At 39.4% G+C, this 16362-nt stretch overlaps 1 protein-coding gene across 3 annotated transcripts in view; it reads left to right on the top strand.

Annotated features, from left to right (window-relative positions):
• LOC144658554 (nuclear cap-binding protein subunit 1-like) overlaps nucleotides 1-16362 on the top strand; it is a 120887-nt gene that overhangs the window by 98984 nt on the left and 5541 nt on the right. For all 3 annotated transcript variants that reach the window (XM_078519001.1, XM_078519008.1, XM_078518994.1), the window contains 4 exons: nucleotides 114-248; nucleotides 697-805; nucleotides 3483-3576; nucleotides 9263-9366. In XM_078519001.1, the coding sequence (XP_078375127.1) occupies nucleotides 114-248; nucleotides 697-805; nucleotides 3483-3576; nucleotides 9263-9366 (442 nt within the window). The remainder of the gene's footprint in view (nucleotides 1-113; nucleotides 249-696; nucleotides 806-3482; nucleotides 3577-9262; nucleotides 9367-16362) is intronic.

The raw sequence follows: 16362 nt of genomic DNA, 5'->3' as shown, positions 1-16362 counted from the left end.
TGCTATAACTGTAACATCTGCAAAATGCTCATTTTACTCAATTTCATAGTAACCTGTGACCTACTTAAGGCCACTGTCATAGTACTTTCTGACTTGCCTTTATTTTCTGTTAGGAGAGTTACCTGGGGCAGATGTTGCCAAACAGCTCCTGGAAGCCATCAGAGCTAAGAAAGATGTGGAACAACTTCAGACCATTTTAAACAACATACCAGCAAATGCAACTGGCCATGAGGACTTAAATTCAGATGGTAATTACAGTATGACATGTTTTGTTTGGTTCATTTGTGGCAGGGGTATTTTGAATGTACCGGATGATTGGTAAGGGCTCGAACAAAGTGGAGGAGGTTATGGATATTAACATTAAATTGCACGTTACATTTCCATAACAGACAGACAGACATTTAAATAACTTGTCTGAAAAACAAATCCGTAAAAGAAGTTGCCGTGGAGAATTTGCTTAAATATGATTTTAGAAGAACAAATCTCTTGGTCTTTAGCCTTTTTTCAAAAAGGTGCAACTGCAATGTATAAAGTTTTCAGTATTGTCTGCCCTTCAAAAAGATACATCTATATTATTATATTACTGCTCTAAAAGCCCTTTATGCCTAAAGCCAAAAAAAAAAAACGTTTTGAGGATTAGCCTTAGTCAGAGCAAAAGTTGTTTAGACAAAAACGTCTGTGTTCCCTTCTGTTTAGCACCGATGATTGACCATACTTTCCCACAGTTGAGACTAGATGTCTTGCTTCATGTTGTACTCAAACTGGGTTCCAAGTCCTTTAGTCATTCTTTCAGTGCTCTTACAAGGTATGTGACAATAGTTCCTTTTTAACTCGGAAAAGAGTTGTAGTGGGCGAAGTGAATTCACTCCATCACTCCTTCAGTCGTTTCCTGTTATACATATGCACGCAATGCGTGCAAGTGTTTTAAGGCCTCTAGAGAATTAGACCTTTTCTCTGATACCTACATTACTTGTTACATTACATAAAATTAACATGCTTAGTCACCAACCGAAATATTGTATTCATCTCAGTTTTTTTGAAATAACATTATGATATTTATTCAGCTATAAGCTGAGACCGTAAACCTTTGGTTTTTTAAAACCAGTTGGAAAAAACTAACCCAAAACACTCAGCTAAAGATGACTTTATTTCAGTACGATTTGGTGAAAAAAAATCGCTCGACTTATAGCCAATGATATTATTATTATTATTTGTATTAGCAAACCTTTATTTGTCAGTTTGCTGTTTTCGATTCTTGTTTCATAATAACTTTTCCCAGTTTAGTGGCTTATAGCCACTTTTAGTTATTTAATATAAATCCTTGTATTATCTTAAAATTCCTTGTGCTGAGTGTTCATGGTGTTACATTGGTGAGACGGGCAGAGCCTTCCATAGGCGTACGGGCAATTTTTTGCCAGGGGGGGCGGTGAGACATTTGCCCAAAAAATTCTCGCAGGTTGCCCAAATTTTTACGAAACGGTCGAGAAGAAATAAGAGTCATACGATGCACTAACATAGGCTTACAAATGAATTGAAAAATTGTTACATAAGAATCTATCATATCAGCTCATAAAACATGTTAAAACAAATAGCTGTCTCTACCATTTCGACGGCCGAAGATGTCAGCAATACGATCCATGTCATTGTTGACTTCAGAGTTGGAATATGCCCATTTAATGCTAATAAGTGCAATGACAAGTAATAGTTTAGGCCAAATAAAAACAAATGGTTCTCTTCCGGATTTCTTTAAAAGAGAGAGCGGGCGGGCTCATTTTTGTTATTTTTTATTATTATTATTTTGTTGCATTCCATACCTGTGTTGTTCGAATATCGATGTTTTATCGTCCATCGTCAAATTCTCTAGGCCAGAAAATAAATCCTGCAGGGTAATTGACCTATCCTGTACTGACCTGGCGTAACACGGGTTCAAAGTTTTTTATGTTCTTTCTAACTTTTCCAAAAACAAATAATAAAAAAAGAGAGGCGGCCCCAAAAATGAAGCGGGCGGGGACAAAAACATTTGTTTTGTTTTTTTACCTGGCCATACTGAAACGTTGTCGCCCCATCAGGTCCTGCAGACGTAAGTTTTCAATCTGCGCAGCGCACTGAATGATCGTTCTGCACGTATTGAAACTCTGAAAACTTATCAAATAGATCATTCCCTTGCATTGTCTGCAGCATTTCTGAAACAGTTATGTAGCCTAATCCGCGCACACGACGAAAACTCGCGCACATTTTCTGCTCCGGCGTCCAGAATCTCGCCTTCGATTTTGTAAAATTTAACAACGCGGAGAAGCTTTTTCTTTATCAGGTGTTTAATTGTGACAGATATTTGCAGTACAGTGCCCAACAGTAAAAAGAACTACAAATATGTATATCAACAAATGATCCCCTTCACTATTAACCAGAAACTCATCAGGTGCTAAGCAACCACTGTCTCATGTGAATTTAGTTAACTGGCTTTAACACGTCGTCTCCAGGTTAGAATAGAAAATATCTATCTCTTTGAAAAAAAAAACTTGTTAAAAACTGGCTTTGCCCAAATTTTCTCTTGCTGCCCAAAAAATCTGAGTTGCCCAAAATTTGGGGGGGGGGGGCTGCAGCCCCCCTGCCCCCCCCCCCCGGCCCGTACGCCTATGGAGCCTTCAACACCAGGAAAAAAGAACACCTGAGAAATGTTAAAACCGCGGCAAAAGGTTCAAGAATTGCCAATCACGTCTGGTCCAATAATCACGCGATTGACTTTGAAAATGCATCTGTCATTGACAAAGGCGGCTTTAGAACAAGAAAAACATTAGAAACGTGGCATTCCGAGCTAACTCCCAATGTGGATAACAATTCCTGTCCTCGACCTGGACAGTACAACATTCTTTTTAACAAATATTCTTAGTTTATATTAGCATTTTTATTTCGCAACTTCACACACTGCATTTTTTACCTTTTTACATTTTGCCCGTCGAAGGCTGTAGTTCAAACAGCCGAAAGCTCGTATTTTTAAAGTTTTTAAGCCAGAGATCGTTTTCAAATTTTATAACATGTTTTATCCTGGCTGCGGCCCTTCAATATTTTCACCTAAACTTTCCTTCTTCCACAATCTTCAGTGATGAATATATAATCATATGGAGGGGTTAGATGAAGATGTGATTTTTCCTGGTTTGTTATATTAATTACGAAAGCCATGTGCATAATATCCCAGAATTCTGCAACGAAAATTGAAGTTGCTTTTTTTTCTTGTTGTCATGTGTTGTTGTTCTTGCAAACAGGGCGACATCGACAGTGGTTGCTTTTTTCAATAATAGAACCAGTTATAACACTGATATCATCAATTAATCAAATGAATGTCGTGAATTAGAAAAATAATCGATTCCACCTTCGAAAGCAAAGGGGCTACAAGTCTACGCCTTGGTCACATACATGCTAGTTAGAAGTTAATTACCGGTAAGTCTTTGTTTTTAAAACTAACTTTTAAGCATCTATTTCAGATTCCATAAACTCCTTAAAAACGTAATTGTGAATGAAGAAGGTCAGATTCATTGTCTGACAATCGTGAATGAGTATTGGTCAACAAATCCTCAGGTTTGTACACAGGCGTCCCAAGCTCACGATTAGGGAAAGCAAAGAATTAATTGTCTATTCATTCATTTTTAGCATCACGGTACATTGTGTTTGTCGGAACGTGACCTTTCAGCTGGCGCGGTATTAGGTTACACGGGGAACCGTTGAGAATTTGAGCGCTTTTGAAGACGTTGTATGGGACAACTAACAACTTCAAAATAACTACATAAATTTCTTACGTAGATGATTAAAATAAACTAACCACTAGTGTGTCTGTTGTGTTTTTTTTTTTTTGGCTATTTGTACCGTTTTGGGCCTTTTGCGCTACCACTGTAATTCCCTACATAAGACGGAGTCTTTCTTACCCATGTACATAAGTTGACTGTACCACCCTCTGAGGAGCGAGAATCGACCTTGGACCCAAGCCTCTTCCGCGGCCGTGTCGGAACGCCAAATCACAGGGTGTCTCGCCGAAAGAAGCGATCATGGAATCGGCGGTGGAGTATGCTCATTTCCCGGGGGGGGGGGGGGGTTACTCCATATAATGGCCTATACGGGGAGGCTCCGCCCGAAAGGGGTACCCTTTTCAGGCTTCAGGTATATAAAAGGGTAGGGATTTCACAAGTTTAGGTATATGAAAGGGTATGTAAATCCGTGATTTAGGTTTTTAAAAGGGCCTTGAATTAAAATATTTTGAACAGACGCACTTTATGGCTGTATTACAGTCGACTCCCGATAACTTGAACCCTCGCTAACTCGAACCTCGCGCTAACTCGAACCAAAATTGATTTCCCCTGGATTTCCGTCATACATTTACTGTAATTTTACCCTCGGTAACTTGAACCCTCGATAACTCGAATCTCCCGCTAACTCGAACCAATTTTCATTTCCCTTCATGTCATTTTCTATATAATTTTACCCTCCATAACTTGAACCATGTTCGTCAACACGTGACAAGTCAACACAAACAGTGTACTGTGGTCCAAAACGTATTTATTTTGAAATAAAAACGTACACGAGTCAAAGCCGTTCCTGTGCCATGCCATTAACGTACTTGACGTGCTACATACGTTCAGTTTGTTTGTGGAGGGTGATACCTATTTTTTCAAATCCAACCTTAGAAAACGTTTAAGGATTATCGCCAGGACGAATTCAACTGACCATTGCTCGGAAAAGTAAATCGCATAAACTCCGCAGCAGCAGCCTATAGCGCTGTTCTCTTTGAAACCTACGATGTTCGCAGCGGGTTTGCTTTGTTTCACGTTACGCTACGTTCTGGTTTATACAGTGATTTAGAAATATATTGTTCCTTTTTCGTTTGGCTCTTCTGTACTCGAATTAAATTTGTTTAAAATGTACACCGGTCAACACTGTATGAATAGAAAATCAGTCAAAACCGTTTTTACCTTATTTCCGTTCATTTGTTATCAACTTCCCAGCGATAACTCGAACTCCCGATAACTCGAACCATTTTCAATTTCCCTTGAAGGTTTGAGTTATCGGGAGTCGACTGTGTTTTAATTTATAAAGCGCAACATGAACGTCCTGTTCTAAGTATATGCCATGTCTTTTAGGTATATGAAAGGGGTACCTGTTTTCAGTAAAAGGTATACGAAAGGGGTTCAATTTCTGTGAAAATGGTATATTAAAGGGTAAGGGGTAAGAGCTTGGGGCGGAGCCTCCCCGTATAAAACTTTTTTGAGTGCCCCCCGGGCTCATTTCCAGCGTAACGCGGATGATTTTCGACATTTGTGCGGGTGCAAGAATCATTAAACTTATACTATGGGCGAAAAAAAATTCAGATGGGATGGATTTTCTGGACGCCAGCCGACAGCCGCCTCCGAGTTGAAACCGGTCGAAACCCAAGTGTGCAGCCTTGACTCCGTCTTATGAAGGGAATTTACAGTGGCAGCGGTGCGGGCAGCGGTGGTAGCGGAAAAGGCCCAAAATGGCGCAAATAACCAAAAACACAACGGACAAACAAGCGGTGAGTTTATTTTATTCATCTACGTGAGAAATGTAGTTATTCCGAAATTTCGAAGTATTAAGCGTTGTAAATTATAAACAATATTTTATTCCCCATACAACGTCTTATTAAAGCGCTCAAATTCTCAACGGTTCCCCGTGTAACCTAATACCGCGCCAGCTGAAAGGTCACGTTCTTTGCTTTCCCTAATCGTGAGCTGTACAGCCCCCGAAATGATCCCGACCCCGAAATGATCCCCAACCCCGAACTGATCCCCAACTTGACCCTGAAATGATCCCGACCCCGAAATGATCCCCAAATATTTTTACGCTGACCCCGAAATATCCCTAAGTAATTTGTGGAATGGCGTTTTAACGTAGAAGTATGGACTGCTCAATAATAAGGGAAACTGAAGATAAAAGGTAAAGCAAAATAAAAAATAGGAGAAGTAATAAGTATCCTTATAAAAGATAGACTGCAATACAGACTGGAATTTAATCTTCAATGGGTATGTATAACTTCAACTAGAGCAGAGAGCAAAGAATAGATAAAGATATCAAGTTAAACATTTTCAACGGCTTTTCTAAGATTGAAAATTTTTGGTACCATTACAAGTAATCTAATTTTACTTAATCAAACGTAAATTAAGGGAAATGTCTTCCTAACATCCATAGGGTAAACAATCGCTAAAAATATAAACGGCTTACCGTTTTCTAAGAAATGAAATTTATTACAAGAACATCGAAGAGATAGCCGGATCAACGAATTGGAAACTTTTTTTAACAAAATATACCGTATTTGGTAATGTATTTAAATGTAGAAATGCCATATAGAATGAATGCGCCATAAAAAGTATGAGTACCAGTCTTCATCTTTAGAGCACAATATCACACCTCTTTCATCGTCATAAATTCTCACAAAAAGGCACTTAAACTTCTTACTACGCTTCGGACAAATTTCCTTGGAGACTGTTCCTTTACCGTACTTGTTCTTCATGCACTCAACAACGCACGGATTCGCTTTTCTTAATTTAAGGCTGTGGTAATGTTCCTCTGCCTCATGGCTTAGAAGTCCCATTCGGTTGAGGTTGTGGTCGGTGTTAGCTGTATCACCTGGGATGATTATTCGCAGGCAATTCTCTCTTAAGGCTTGTTTACACGGGCGATTTTTGTTGTGTAACTCAGTGCAATTTTTGGCGCGCCAAAGTTGCATCAAGTTTCGAAACAGGTCCGAAACTCCTGCGATATTGCGGCGAAAAAATCGCCATGAAATCGCCGCGAGTTTGCAAGCGTGTAAATTTAACTAACGGTGTTTTTATCGCCGTGATATCGCAGGAGTTTCGAACATGCAACTTCCGTGCTGCAAAAATTGCATTGAGTTGCGCGACAAAAATCGTCTTGTAAACGGGCTTTATAAAGCTTGACGCTGTGGCTACGTCGAGAACAAAAAACAAGTATCACGTGAATGCGACATATCAAAGAGAAAAATCAAATTATAAAACGAAAATTAATAATTCAGGGCACTTAATGTTGCCTTTCATTTCCCACTTTGACTAGCAAATTTTCTCTAAATAAGTTTAATAGCCGATTCCCTCTTACGCTCGCCTGCAGGGAATCACGGTAGTTGTATTCATGAGTCTCGCGCAAGGTTTGATGAATACAACTACCGTGATTCCCTGCAGGCGCGCGCTATAGAGGGAATCGGCTATTGAAAGCTATTGCTGCGATCGAGAGTACCGTATTTTCTCGATTAAACGCCGGACCCCGATTAAACGCCGGCTTCAAATAAACGCCGGGTCCCTGAGGCCAAGTTTAAAATAAACGCCCCCAGCGTTTATTCGGGGTCCCGGCGTTTAATCGAGGTCCCGGCGTTTATTTGCGTCGATCCATAATTAACAATTATCCTGCGAAATCGCGCGGAATATCGCCTGATACTTAGCCGACGAGGCCGTAGGCCGAGTTGGCTAAAATCAGACGATATTCCGCAAGATTGAGCAGGATAATTGTTTTATTATTCAACAAATTATCAACGAAACACATTTTGCAGAAAGAAAAACTGTAATTATGCAGCGCTTTACAAGATTTCGGACGAATCTTCGCAACCTACGTATATCGCAGGATATCTGTTATGTACGCATGACAGATATCGTTAACATTTTGACCATATATGGGCAGCGCGCGCATGTGTTGAATAATAAGTGAAGATATTCACTAGAAAAGCACTGCTATGACACGTACTATAGGCGCAGCTGCGTTGAGAGAATATTAGCGGCCTGGGAAGGCCTCTCAAGCGACGTCATCAAGAAGAGTTTTGAAGTGTATGCGATCTCGCTGCCCATTAACGGATCGGAAGATGAGAAAATCCACTGTTTTCAGGAAGAAGGCCCACTAAGTAATGGTAGGGAGGAGTTTACTGAAAGGGCCGCGGCATTTTTCGATGCGCTAGGACAAGGTGCTCCAGCAGATGAAAACGACCCTTTCGCGGATCAAGTGCCAGACGTTTTTGAAGAAAAGCGTAATGAGATTATTTTCTATGAAGATTAGCCGATTCGGAACACAAACATTATTGCGAATGTTTAGATGATACAAACGTTAAGGACGTTGGCGACATTGCCGTTTATAAACTTTAAATGTTTTGTTCTGTTTGCACAAAACTGATTACAATATACACGGGCCGTATGTAATGCCGTATGAGGTCGGGTCCAAGGGATACAACGTCCCGCCACGACAAACTGTTCATGGGTCTCGAAGAATGTGAAATAATACATCAACTTAGAAATGATTGAAAATTTTACTTCATAAATAAACGCCGGACCCCGATTAAACGCCGGCTTCAAATAAACGCCGGGTCTCTGAGGCCAAGTTTTAAATAAACGCCCCCGGCGTTTATTCGAGAAAATACGGTACTGGGTAATGATTCTCACGACTGAAAGTATGTCTATGAACAAAACAATCCAATAAACAAAAATTTGAAAACAAAACCGCGTCTTGCTTTTCTTGGTTCCTTATTGAGAATAACCAATTTTTAAATATACAAAAGAATTTAAAGTCGGTCCTGTTTTATGGTCACATATTGCACTCAATTATAATAGCACTTATTAAAGTATTTTTCTATTTTCCGTTGTACTTTAATTGCTATATGGCTTCAGTTTCCTTTATTATTGAGCAATCCACATTCCTATGCTTAAATCGCCATTCCACAAATTACTTGGGGATCATTTCGGGGTTAGCGTTAAAAATCTGGGGATCATTTCGGGGTCGGGATCATTTCAGGGTCAATTTGGGGATCAGTTCGGGGTTGGGGATCATTTCGGGGTCGGGATCATTTCGGGGGCTGTACAGAGCTTGGGACGCCTGTGACCTTCTTATCATGTGTTTTCTTTCAAAATTCAAATCAAGGCTTTTTGTTAAATTTTTAGCAGAACCCTTCTGAATTGCACTGAACTTTCGATGGATTGCTGTTTTGAGGCAGCTACAGAGGTGTTAACCCACTCCCTCTAATTTTCCTGTAAAGGCTTACTTAGCCTAGATCACTGAAAGTCGATTCAGATAAAAACGGTTCTTACTTACTTTCAAATCACAATGCTGATGTTATGTAATTATACACTGACTCTGGTGTTGAAATCGGGCAAATGTTGTGGTGGTGATTGTGCCTTATGATTTGACAAACCCCGATACCTTCAACATTCCTGATGTATCTTATCAAATCTCATCTAAATCCCATCCCATTTTCTGTTGACAGATGATAGTGGTGTTGGTAGATAAATTGGTACGTATGCAAATCACTGATTGTTCAGCAGTCATCAACTGGCTTTTTTCCAAGGACATGAAGGATAACTTCACAAAGTATGTGGACAATTAACAATTATTGGATAAGGTTGAGCATGATAGCGAGAATGATCAAGGCCCAGGTTTGCTTGGTTTATACAAACCAAGGCCTTTATAATTTCGCTATCATACGAAAACCGAATCCAATAAGACATTGTACAGACTGTTTGCAATCGTGGTCATCAGCATATATCTATTCTAAAAGAATAGTAAAATATGGTTGAAAAGTTGGACTTCATGCGGCACTACAAATCTGTTTCAAGAGGACCAATTGGTCCTCTCTCGTCAGGTGCGTAGTTCAACTAGCAGTTTGACGATTGTTAAATGTCATCTAAGGGCCCGGACAAACTGCAAATTTTTGTTTATTTTGCGAAAAAACTGTCACCAGTTCCGTGGGACAAGTGCGCCCATCGATTTTTAGATCTACCAAATTTTGTCAAGCCTTACCAAATTAAACTTCAAAGGCGCCGTCGTCCTGTCTCTGAGCAGGACAAATTTTTGTCAAGCGTCAAAACTGACAGATTTTTCAATTAACATGCCTTTAATCTAAAAGAAAACGTCACACTGGTATACTTGATCTCGCTTTTCAATTTGTTTTTGCACGAACATCGAAGACGGCAAAAGTTGTCTAACGACCATCAACTCAATACAACTACTAAAGCTTGCAGGTCTTCTTTTCATTGCACCTCCGGAATGCAACTACTCGTGGCTTTTCAAACCGCCTGAGTACAAGTACCGTTGCTGCGCGATCAAAGCGAAAACATGGCGAGCCATGACTTCAAGCATTCAATACACAGCGAAAAAGGGAAAAGATGAAAACTTCTTAGAAACAAGCAGAAAAATACAACTCTTCAGCAAACGGAAAGTAATCGAGGGTGTACGGTTTTAACGTGATTGACACTTTGAGCACAGGCTTACCATCCTATGTTTGTGAGGTCACAGCATGCCCATATGAATATTTAAATTTCTTCACTAATTGCTATTGTAAATATTGAAGCTTTCTAAAATCGGCTTTTACCTTTTTTGTAATAAAATGAAGTAGAAATATTTTCGCATTGTTTAAGTTTGTTTTTATACCGTTTTCTTGACGTTTTGTAGTGCACGAGAGCAGTTTTAGGAGTTTAAAATTTCGATTCGTGTATAGAATACTTAACAATTATTCCATGAGTCCGCGTTGGATACGAGGTGGTAAATAGCCAACGAGGCGCGAAGCGCCGAGTTGGCTATAACGACTCGTATCCAACAAGGGCGAATGGAATAATTGTTTTATTAAATTCTTCTCAAGTTAAAATCGAATGGACATTTCATTTTGATGTAAACGAAGTGATAGTATGAGGAGGCGCGGAAATTTCTGGCGCGGTGTTCACTTCTTGAGTTGAATGAAACATACGAGGAAAGCGAGCAAGAGAGTTTTCTTCAGAAGATTTTCCTCAAACAATCCCCTCTAAAGTCGTCTAAATATCATGGAAATTGTGACAACAGTTAAGATTTACGAGAAGATCCGAAGCAAAACCTTTTCTGGAAACTACAAGTCTTGTGCAAGTCGAACGAAGCAAGTGTTTACATTTTACTTCTTTACGGCTCCACGGCTGTCATCAAGACTGCTATATTATTTGAAGCGAAATTGAGCTCAAAGTGGAACAGGTTTATTAAAGTATGAAAGGACAAAACAAGATTGAAAGGTAACAAACTTTATGAGTGCTGAGCCTAGTTTTATGACGTACACTGAATGAAACTGTCAGTTGCCGCTCGTAAATTATTTGCTGCTTTTCTACTTTATTCACTCGCTCTTGCTGTGCGTTCAGTTTAAAAGTATTATTAATTACACTTTTCGCATCTATCCTTTTGTTTTGCGTAGTTTAATTTATATGGCATTTCTTTGGTTTTTGTAGGCACCGCTAATTATTTCTTGTTCATAAAGTTCGCTAAATTGCTGTTCAAAACCATTTTTTGATGGAACTGTCGCTTCCCGCAGAAAAATTTAGTTGGCAACAGTAACGCAATCATTTTCAAAATAAGGTCAAACTAAGGTATACGAGCTGACAACCGGGATTGATTGAACCAATCAGAATGCTAGAAATGCAATATCCGTGGCTGAAAATTTAATAAAAATATTTACACAAGGCGTGCAACTTCGACATCGAAGAATCTGGTACCGCCTCTGGAATGTAGCCGAAAAATCAAATTTCCTCGACTCGCTTTCATTGGAGATCCCGGTCTCGAACTATAGTCTGGCCTAATTTGAGTGCGATCGGTTCGCCCCGTTGCTCTTTTAAACTAGCTGGAATATCAAATTAGGTCGTAAATTTGCCGATTTACGATGATCTGTACCACCTACTTGGACAATTTATGCAATATTCGCTGAAATTGGTCAAAATTGCTACCTTTGCTCTCCCCAGAAAGCAAAACGTGTTTCACTACAAAATTCCTCTGGGGTACCCCAAAGAAATACTACTCGGACCTCCGACGGCGAAGCCGAAGACAACGTTAACTGGAAATTTAATTTGCACCTCGACTTCTTATTGCCAACGAGGCAGCCGAGCCAAGAGGCGAGGCTGTCGAGGCGGCAGAATCATAGAGCCGTGTGCATGTGAGTGTATAGGCAGAGAAAATCTCAAGTTCTGCGTCAGGGACTTTTTTTACCATATTTGGGTGTAAGCAAACCCCATATTTGGGTTGTATTGTTCTTCCCAACTGGTTCCTAGTCTCTCACTCCTTGCTAAATAGCAAATGACCAAAATGGCGTCCATGGCTCGCTGTTAAAATTTTCAATGTGGTCATTCACCCCTTTTACGATAAATACACCTTTATGGAACTCTAAATGGAAAGAGAATACCCTACAGAATATTCGACGGCCGAAAAAATGAACATCAAGGACTTCAAAGCGATGAAATAATCTTTCGACTTTGGAGTCCTTTGATTTACGAAGAGAGACACGAAAATGAAAAGCGGACTGCTGACGTCAAATGGAGTTTTCTTGACTTACGAGAATGCTGAAGTCGGGTAAATGCTACCTTTTAGTGTTGAATGTGTTTATAGTAATTGTTTGACCGATGATTTAATCCCAAATCAAATACCGTTTATATTTTATTTGGCACGCATTTTCGCTCCACGAAATACAAAGCGACGCTCACTAAAATTACTGCATGTCATACACGCAAGAAAGTCAAAAGTTTTTTGCTTCTAACGGCAAATGTAATGTTACTTGAATAAAAAGTTTGTCTCCAAATATTCCTTGACCGTTTAAGTTTTGTTTTCTGTTCATATTTTTGCTTGGAAATCGAGTTTTGCGTAACTGAACATGACACTTCGCATGCAAGACTGAAATCTTACCCGTCCATGCTGGATGACTGTCTCTGATTACTGTAAAGCGTCTTAGCAGTTTTGTTTTGGATTTGATTTATGAGAAGTTCTTGACATGCAACTATCCCTTTTGTGTTCAGAAACATTTTAACCATCGCGTGTTTAGACTGTCCACAGCCTCTCGATTTTTCAATGCAAAAAAGCAAACGAAGCGAGCGCGAAGCGCGAGCGCTCGAGGCGAGGGGGGTGGGAAGCGAGCGAAGCGAGCCAAAGAAAAATTTTCGCTCACCCCCCCCCCCCCCTTGCTTCTTCCGTTTTGCGCTGACGTCCAGTTCTCTCGCCGTTCTCACCGCGCGCTCATCGATCGAAAAAACAAAAAAATAGAGTGCTGTGAACAGTCTATCGCGTGTTATAATTAAAAAACAGTGATTAAACCTCATTTATTGCCCACATTTTGTGACATTTTTAACCTTGAAAAAATTAAAAGATTTGTCAAGAGTTATCAATACCGTAGCCTGCGTAGCAGACATCTGTGTACATTTTCTAGTGCGTTTAAAAGAGTGCGCGATCGCGAGAATACGCGCGCTGGAAACTACGGCGCCTGCTACGCAGGCTATCAAACCTGCGTCATTTATGAACATCAGAGAAATAGCACTTTTTTCGCATATTACCTAAAATACAATTTGCCACATTTTGGTAATTTCAAACAAACATAGTTCTATCGAAAACCATTCAGTATCTGTTCTTATGAACAAACATGAGTATTTCGCTCGTTGGCACTTACCGATAGGTACAACTATTTTTTTTAATTATATAATTTTTTTAAACACTCAAATTCGATAGTTCACTCAACAAAATTCACGTTATAGTGAGTACACATTAATTTCCCAGTTTACGTTGTCTTCGGCTTCACAGTCGTGATTTCCGAGCAGTATTTCTTTGGGGTACCCCAGAGGACTTTTGCAGTGAAACACGTTTTGCTTTCTGGGGAGAGCATAGGTAATAATTTTGACCAATTTCAGCGAATATTGCATAAATTGTCCAAGTAGGTGGTACAGATCATCGTAAATCGGCAAATTTACGACCTAATTTGATATTCCAGCTAGTTTAAAAGAGCACCGGGGCGAACCGATCGCACTCAAATTAGGCCAGACTATAGTTCGAAGACTGTTCTTTCGAGGACCGGGATCTCCAATGAAAGCGAGTCGAGGAAATTTGATTTTTCGGCTACATTCCAGAGGTGGTACCAGATTCTTCGATGTCGAAGTTGCACGCCTTGTGTAAATATTTGTATTCTATACACGAATCGAAATTTTAAACTCCTAAAACTGCTCTCGTGCACTACAAAACGCCAAGAAAACGGTATAAAAACAAACTTAAACAATGCGAAAATATTTCTACTTCATTTTATTACAAATACAAGTCGTAAAAGCCGATTTTAGAAAGCTTCAATATTTACAATAGCAATTAGTGAAGAAATTTAAATATTCATATGGGCATGCTGTGACCTCACAAACATAAAATGGTAAGCCTGTGCTTTGAGGTTATCAAATAATTTGGTGTTCTCGAGTGCGTCCACGATTATCAAATTGAAAATTTGCTAGAGACAAAATTTGTCGATATTTTTGGTAGAGCCAAACAAATTTTTTTCAGTCCAGTGCGTCCGGGCCCTAAATGTTTAACGGAAAACGCTTTCAAAACAAGGTTTCGCAACCATACAGCCTCCTTCAAGGATGTGAACAAAAGAAATGCAACTGAACTTAAGGTAAATACATTTGGTCCCTGAAGGACAAAAACACGCAATTTATACTAAGCTGGAAAGTGATGGCCCGTGCCAGCACCTATTCCAACAAAACAAAACGGTGCAATCTGTGCATGACGGAAAAGACTTGCGCCTTCGGCACTCGAAGAGTTCAATATTCACGTTGCCCCCGAATAGAGAGCCTGCTCGCAGGCTAGGCACGCAGGGAAATACCTTTTGGCTAAGGCATAACTGACAGCATATAACAATCATCAAACTGTTAGTTGAACTATGCACCTGACGAGAGAGGACCAATTGGTCCTCTTGAAACAGATTTGTAGTGCCGCATGTAGTCCAACTTTTCAACCATATTTTACTATAATATAGCTCCACCAGTTGAGCACTATTTGCACGAGGAATGTTATTACGGTATTATTATTATTCTAAAAGAATAGATATATATATATATAGATATAATTATTTTTTTCTAATGCTTTTTGTTATTAAAAATTGCTGGGTTGAAGAGTCGTAGTGCTGCAGTATTTAACAGTACAGTTTTGACAGTATTTTAACAAATGAAGCTTTTGTTACGTTATGTTACAATTTGTAGAGTAATGCATGCCAGTCCAGTGGCATATCCTGTTTTGTACACTTTATGTTTGTAATTTTCTAGTCTGTGTAATTTTTTTTAAGTTGGGACTGTTCAAACAAAGTGTGCTGCTTTTGATGAGTACAATTCCACAGCTGGATTAATCATTTTGTCAGTGGCCTTTCAAAACCTTTTTATACCTTTTGGTCTTCAGAATACGTAAACAAAAATTATCAGTAGTGTCTATAAAAAGGCATTTTCGGGAAAGTTATATCTTGGTTATGGATGTCCAAGCTACACCAAATTCAAAAAATTCAAGATTGACCATTGTGATGGCCGCAAATGTGGTAAGATATAACTTGATACAAAGAATACCTTGCAAGTTTTAGCAATTTCTCTAGAATGCTTTTGTCGCGTGGGTCTCGCTTTCGCTCCCTCTTGACCAAAACTAGTGCACGCTCTACCAGTCTAGACTGGTCAAATCTAACAGGTTCCACATTGAACATCCACTTTGCTGTGTTTCAGGCCACAGGTTGGAACAGATGTTGGTACATTAACCTGCGTTTACGTGGTACATGTCAGCTCGCCATGCCAAACACAGTTGTAAAATTTGTGATTTCTGTCCTCGAGGACCAAATTTATCGACATAATCCATCCAGGAAACTAGTTAAATGCATCAAGATCACTGTACTAAGTAAATGCACGACTGCAAACAATCCAAAGCTCTTTCCGGAGTCCAGCACTTGAACCATTATGCTGCCACCCCTGTTTACTGTTTCATTGGTTAAGATGTGCACAAAATATTTCATGTCATTGTAGTTTTTTGGCTGAGTTTTGGAGACACTGTTTTCGGTGACATTTAGGCAAAGGAAAAACACGCGCTCTTGCCACATGTTCAATTTCTTTTAAAAAGTGTATAAAGTCTTAATTAAGTTTACCTTAGAATTTCCAGTTCTGCAGCAACCCAATGCTTGGTTTGGTATCGATTATTTCCAAAAATGACAAATATGCTAATAAACGCTACATACCTTATTAAAGGAAATTAACGCTCCTCTAAATTAAGTCCTTTGAAATTAACGAGACTTAAATTTACGCGAATTGGAGAAAAAAATTCTTTTGAATGAAGAAAAGATTAACGCTAGGGCCGTGGTAAATTTTCAAAATGAAGAAAATTAACTCGATAAGTGATGTCTCTGAAGATATTTTGGCTGTTGTACCGCTCTTCTGAAGCAAGAATGAACTGGAATATTGCAGATGACATATCGTCGAGGCTTAAACATTGTAAAAGACTGAAAAATAGTGTACAGAAAGGAGGTTATTGTTTCCTAGCTTCTATGTGTTCGGGCAGTATCCAGAATTCGGATTGAAATTAAGGTCACGG

The sequence above is a fragment of the Oculina patagonica genome, chromosome 1 (assembly GCF_052425735.1).
Source record: "Oculina patagonica isolate OP01 chromosome 1, crgOcupat, whole genome shotgun sequence".
NCBI lineage: Eukaryota > Metazoa > Cnidaria > Anthozoa > Scleractinia > Oculinidae > Oculina > Oculina patagonica.
The sequence above is the reverse complement of the archived record's forward strand: the minus strand, read 5'-3'. Positions and strand labels throughout refer to the sequence as shown.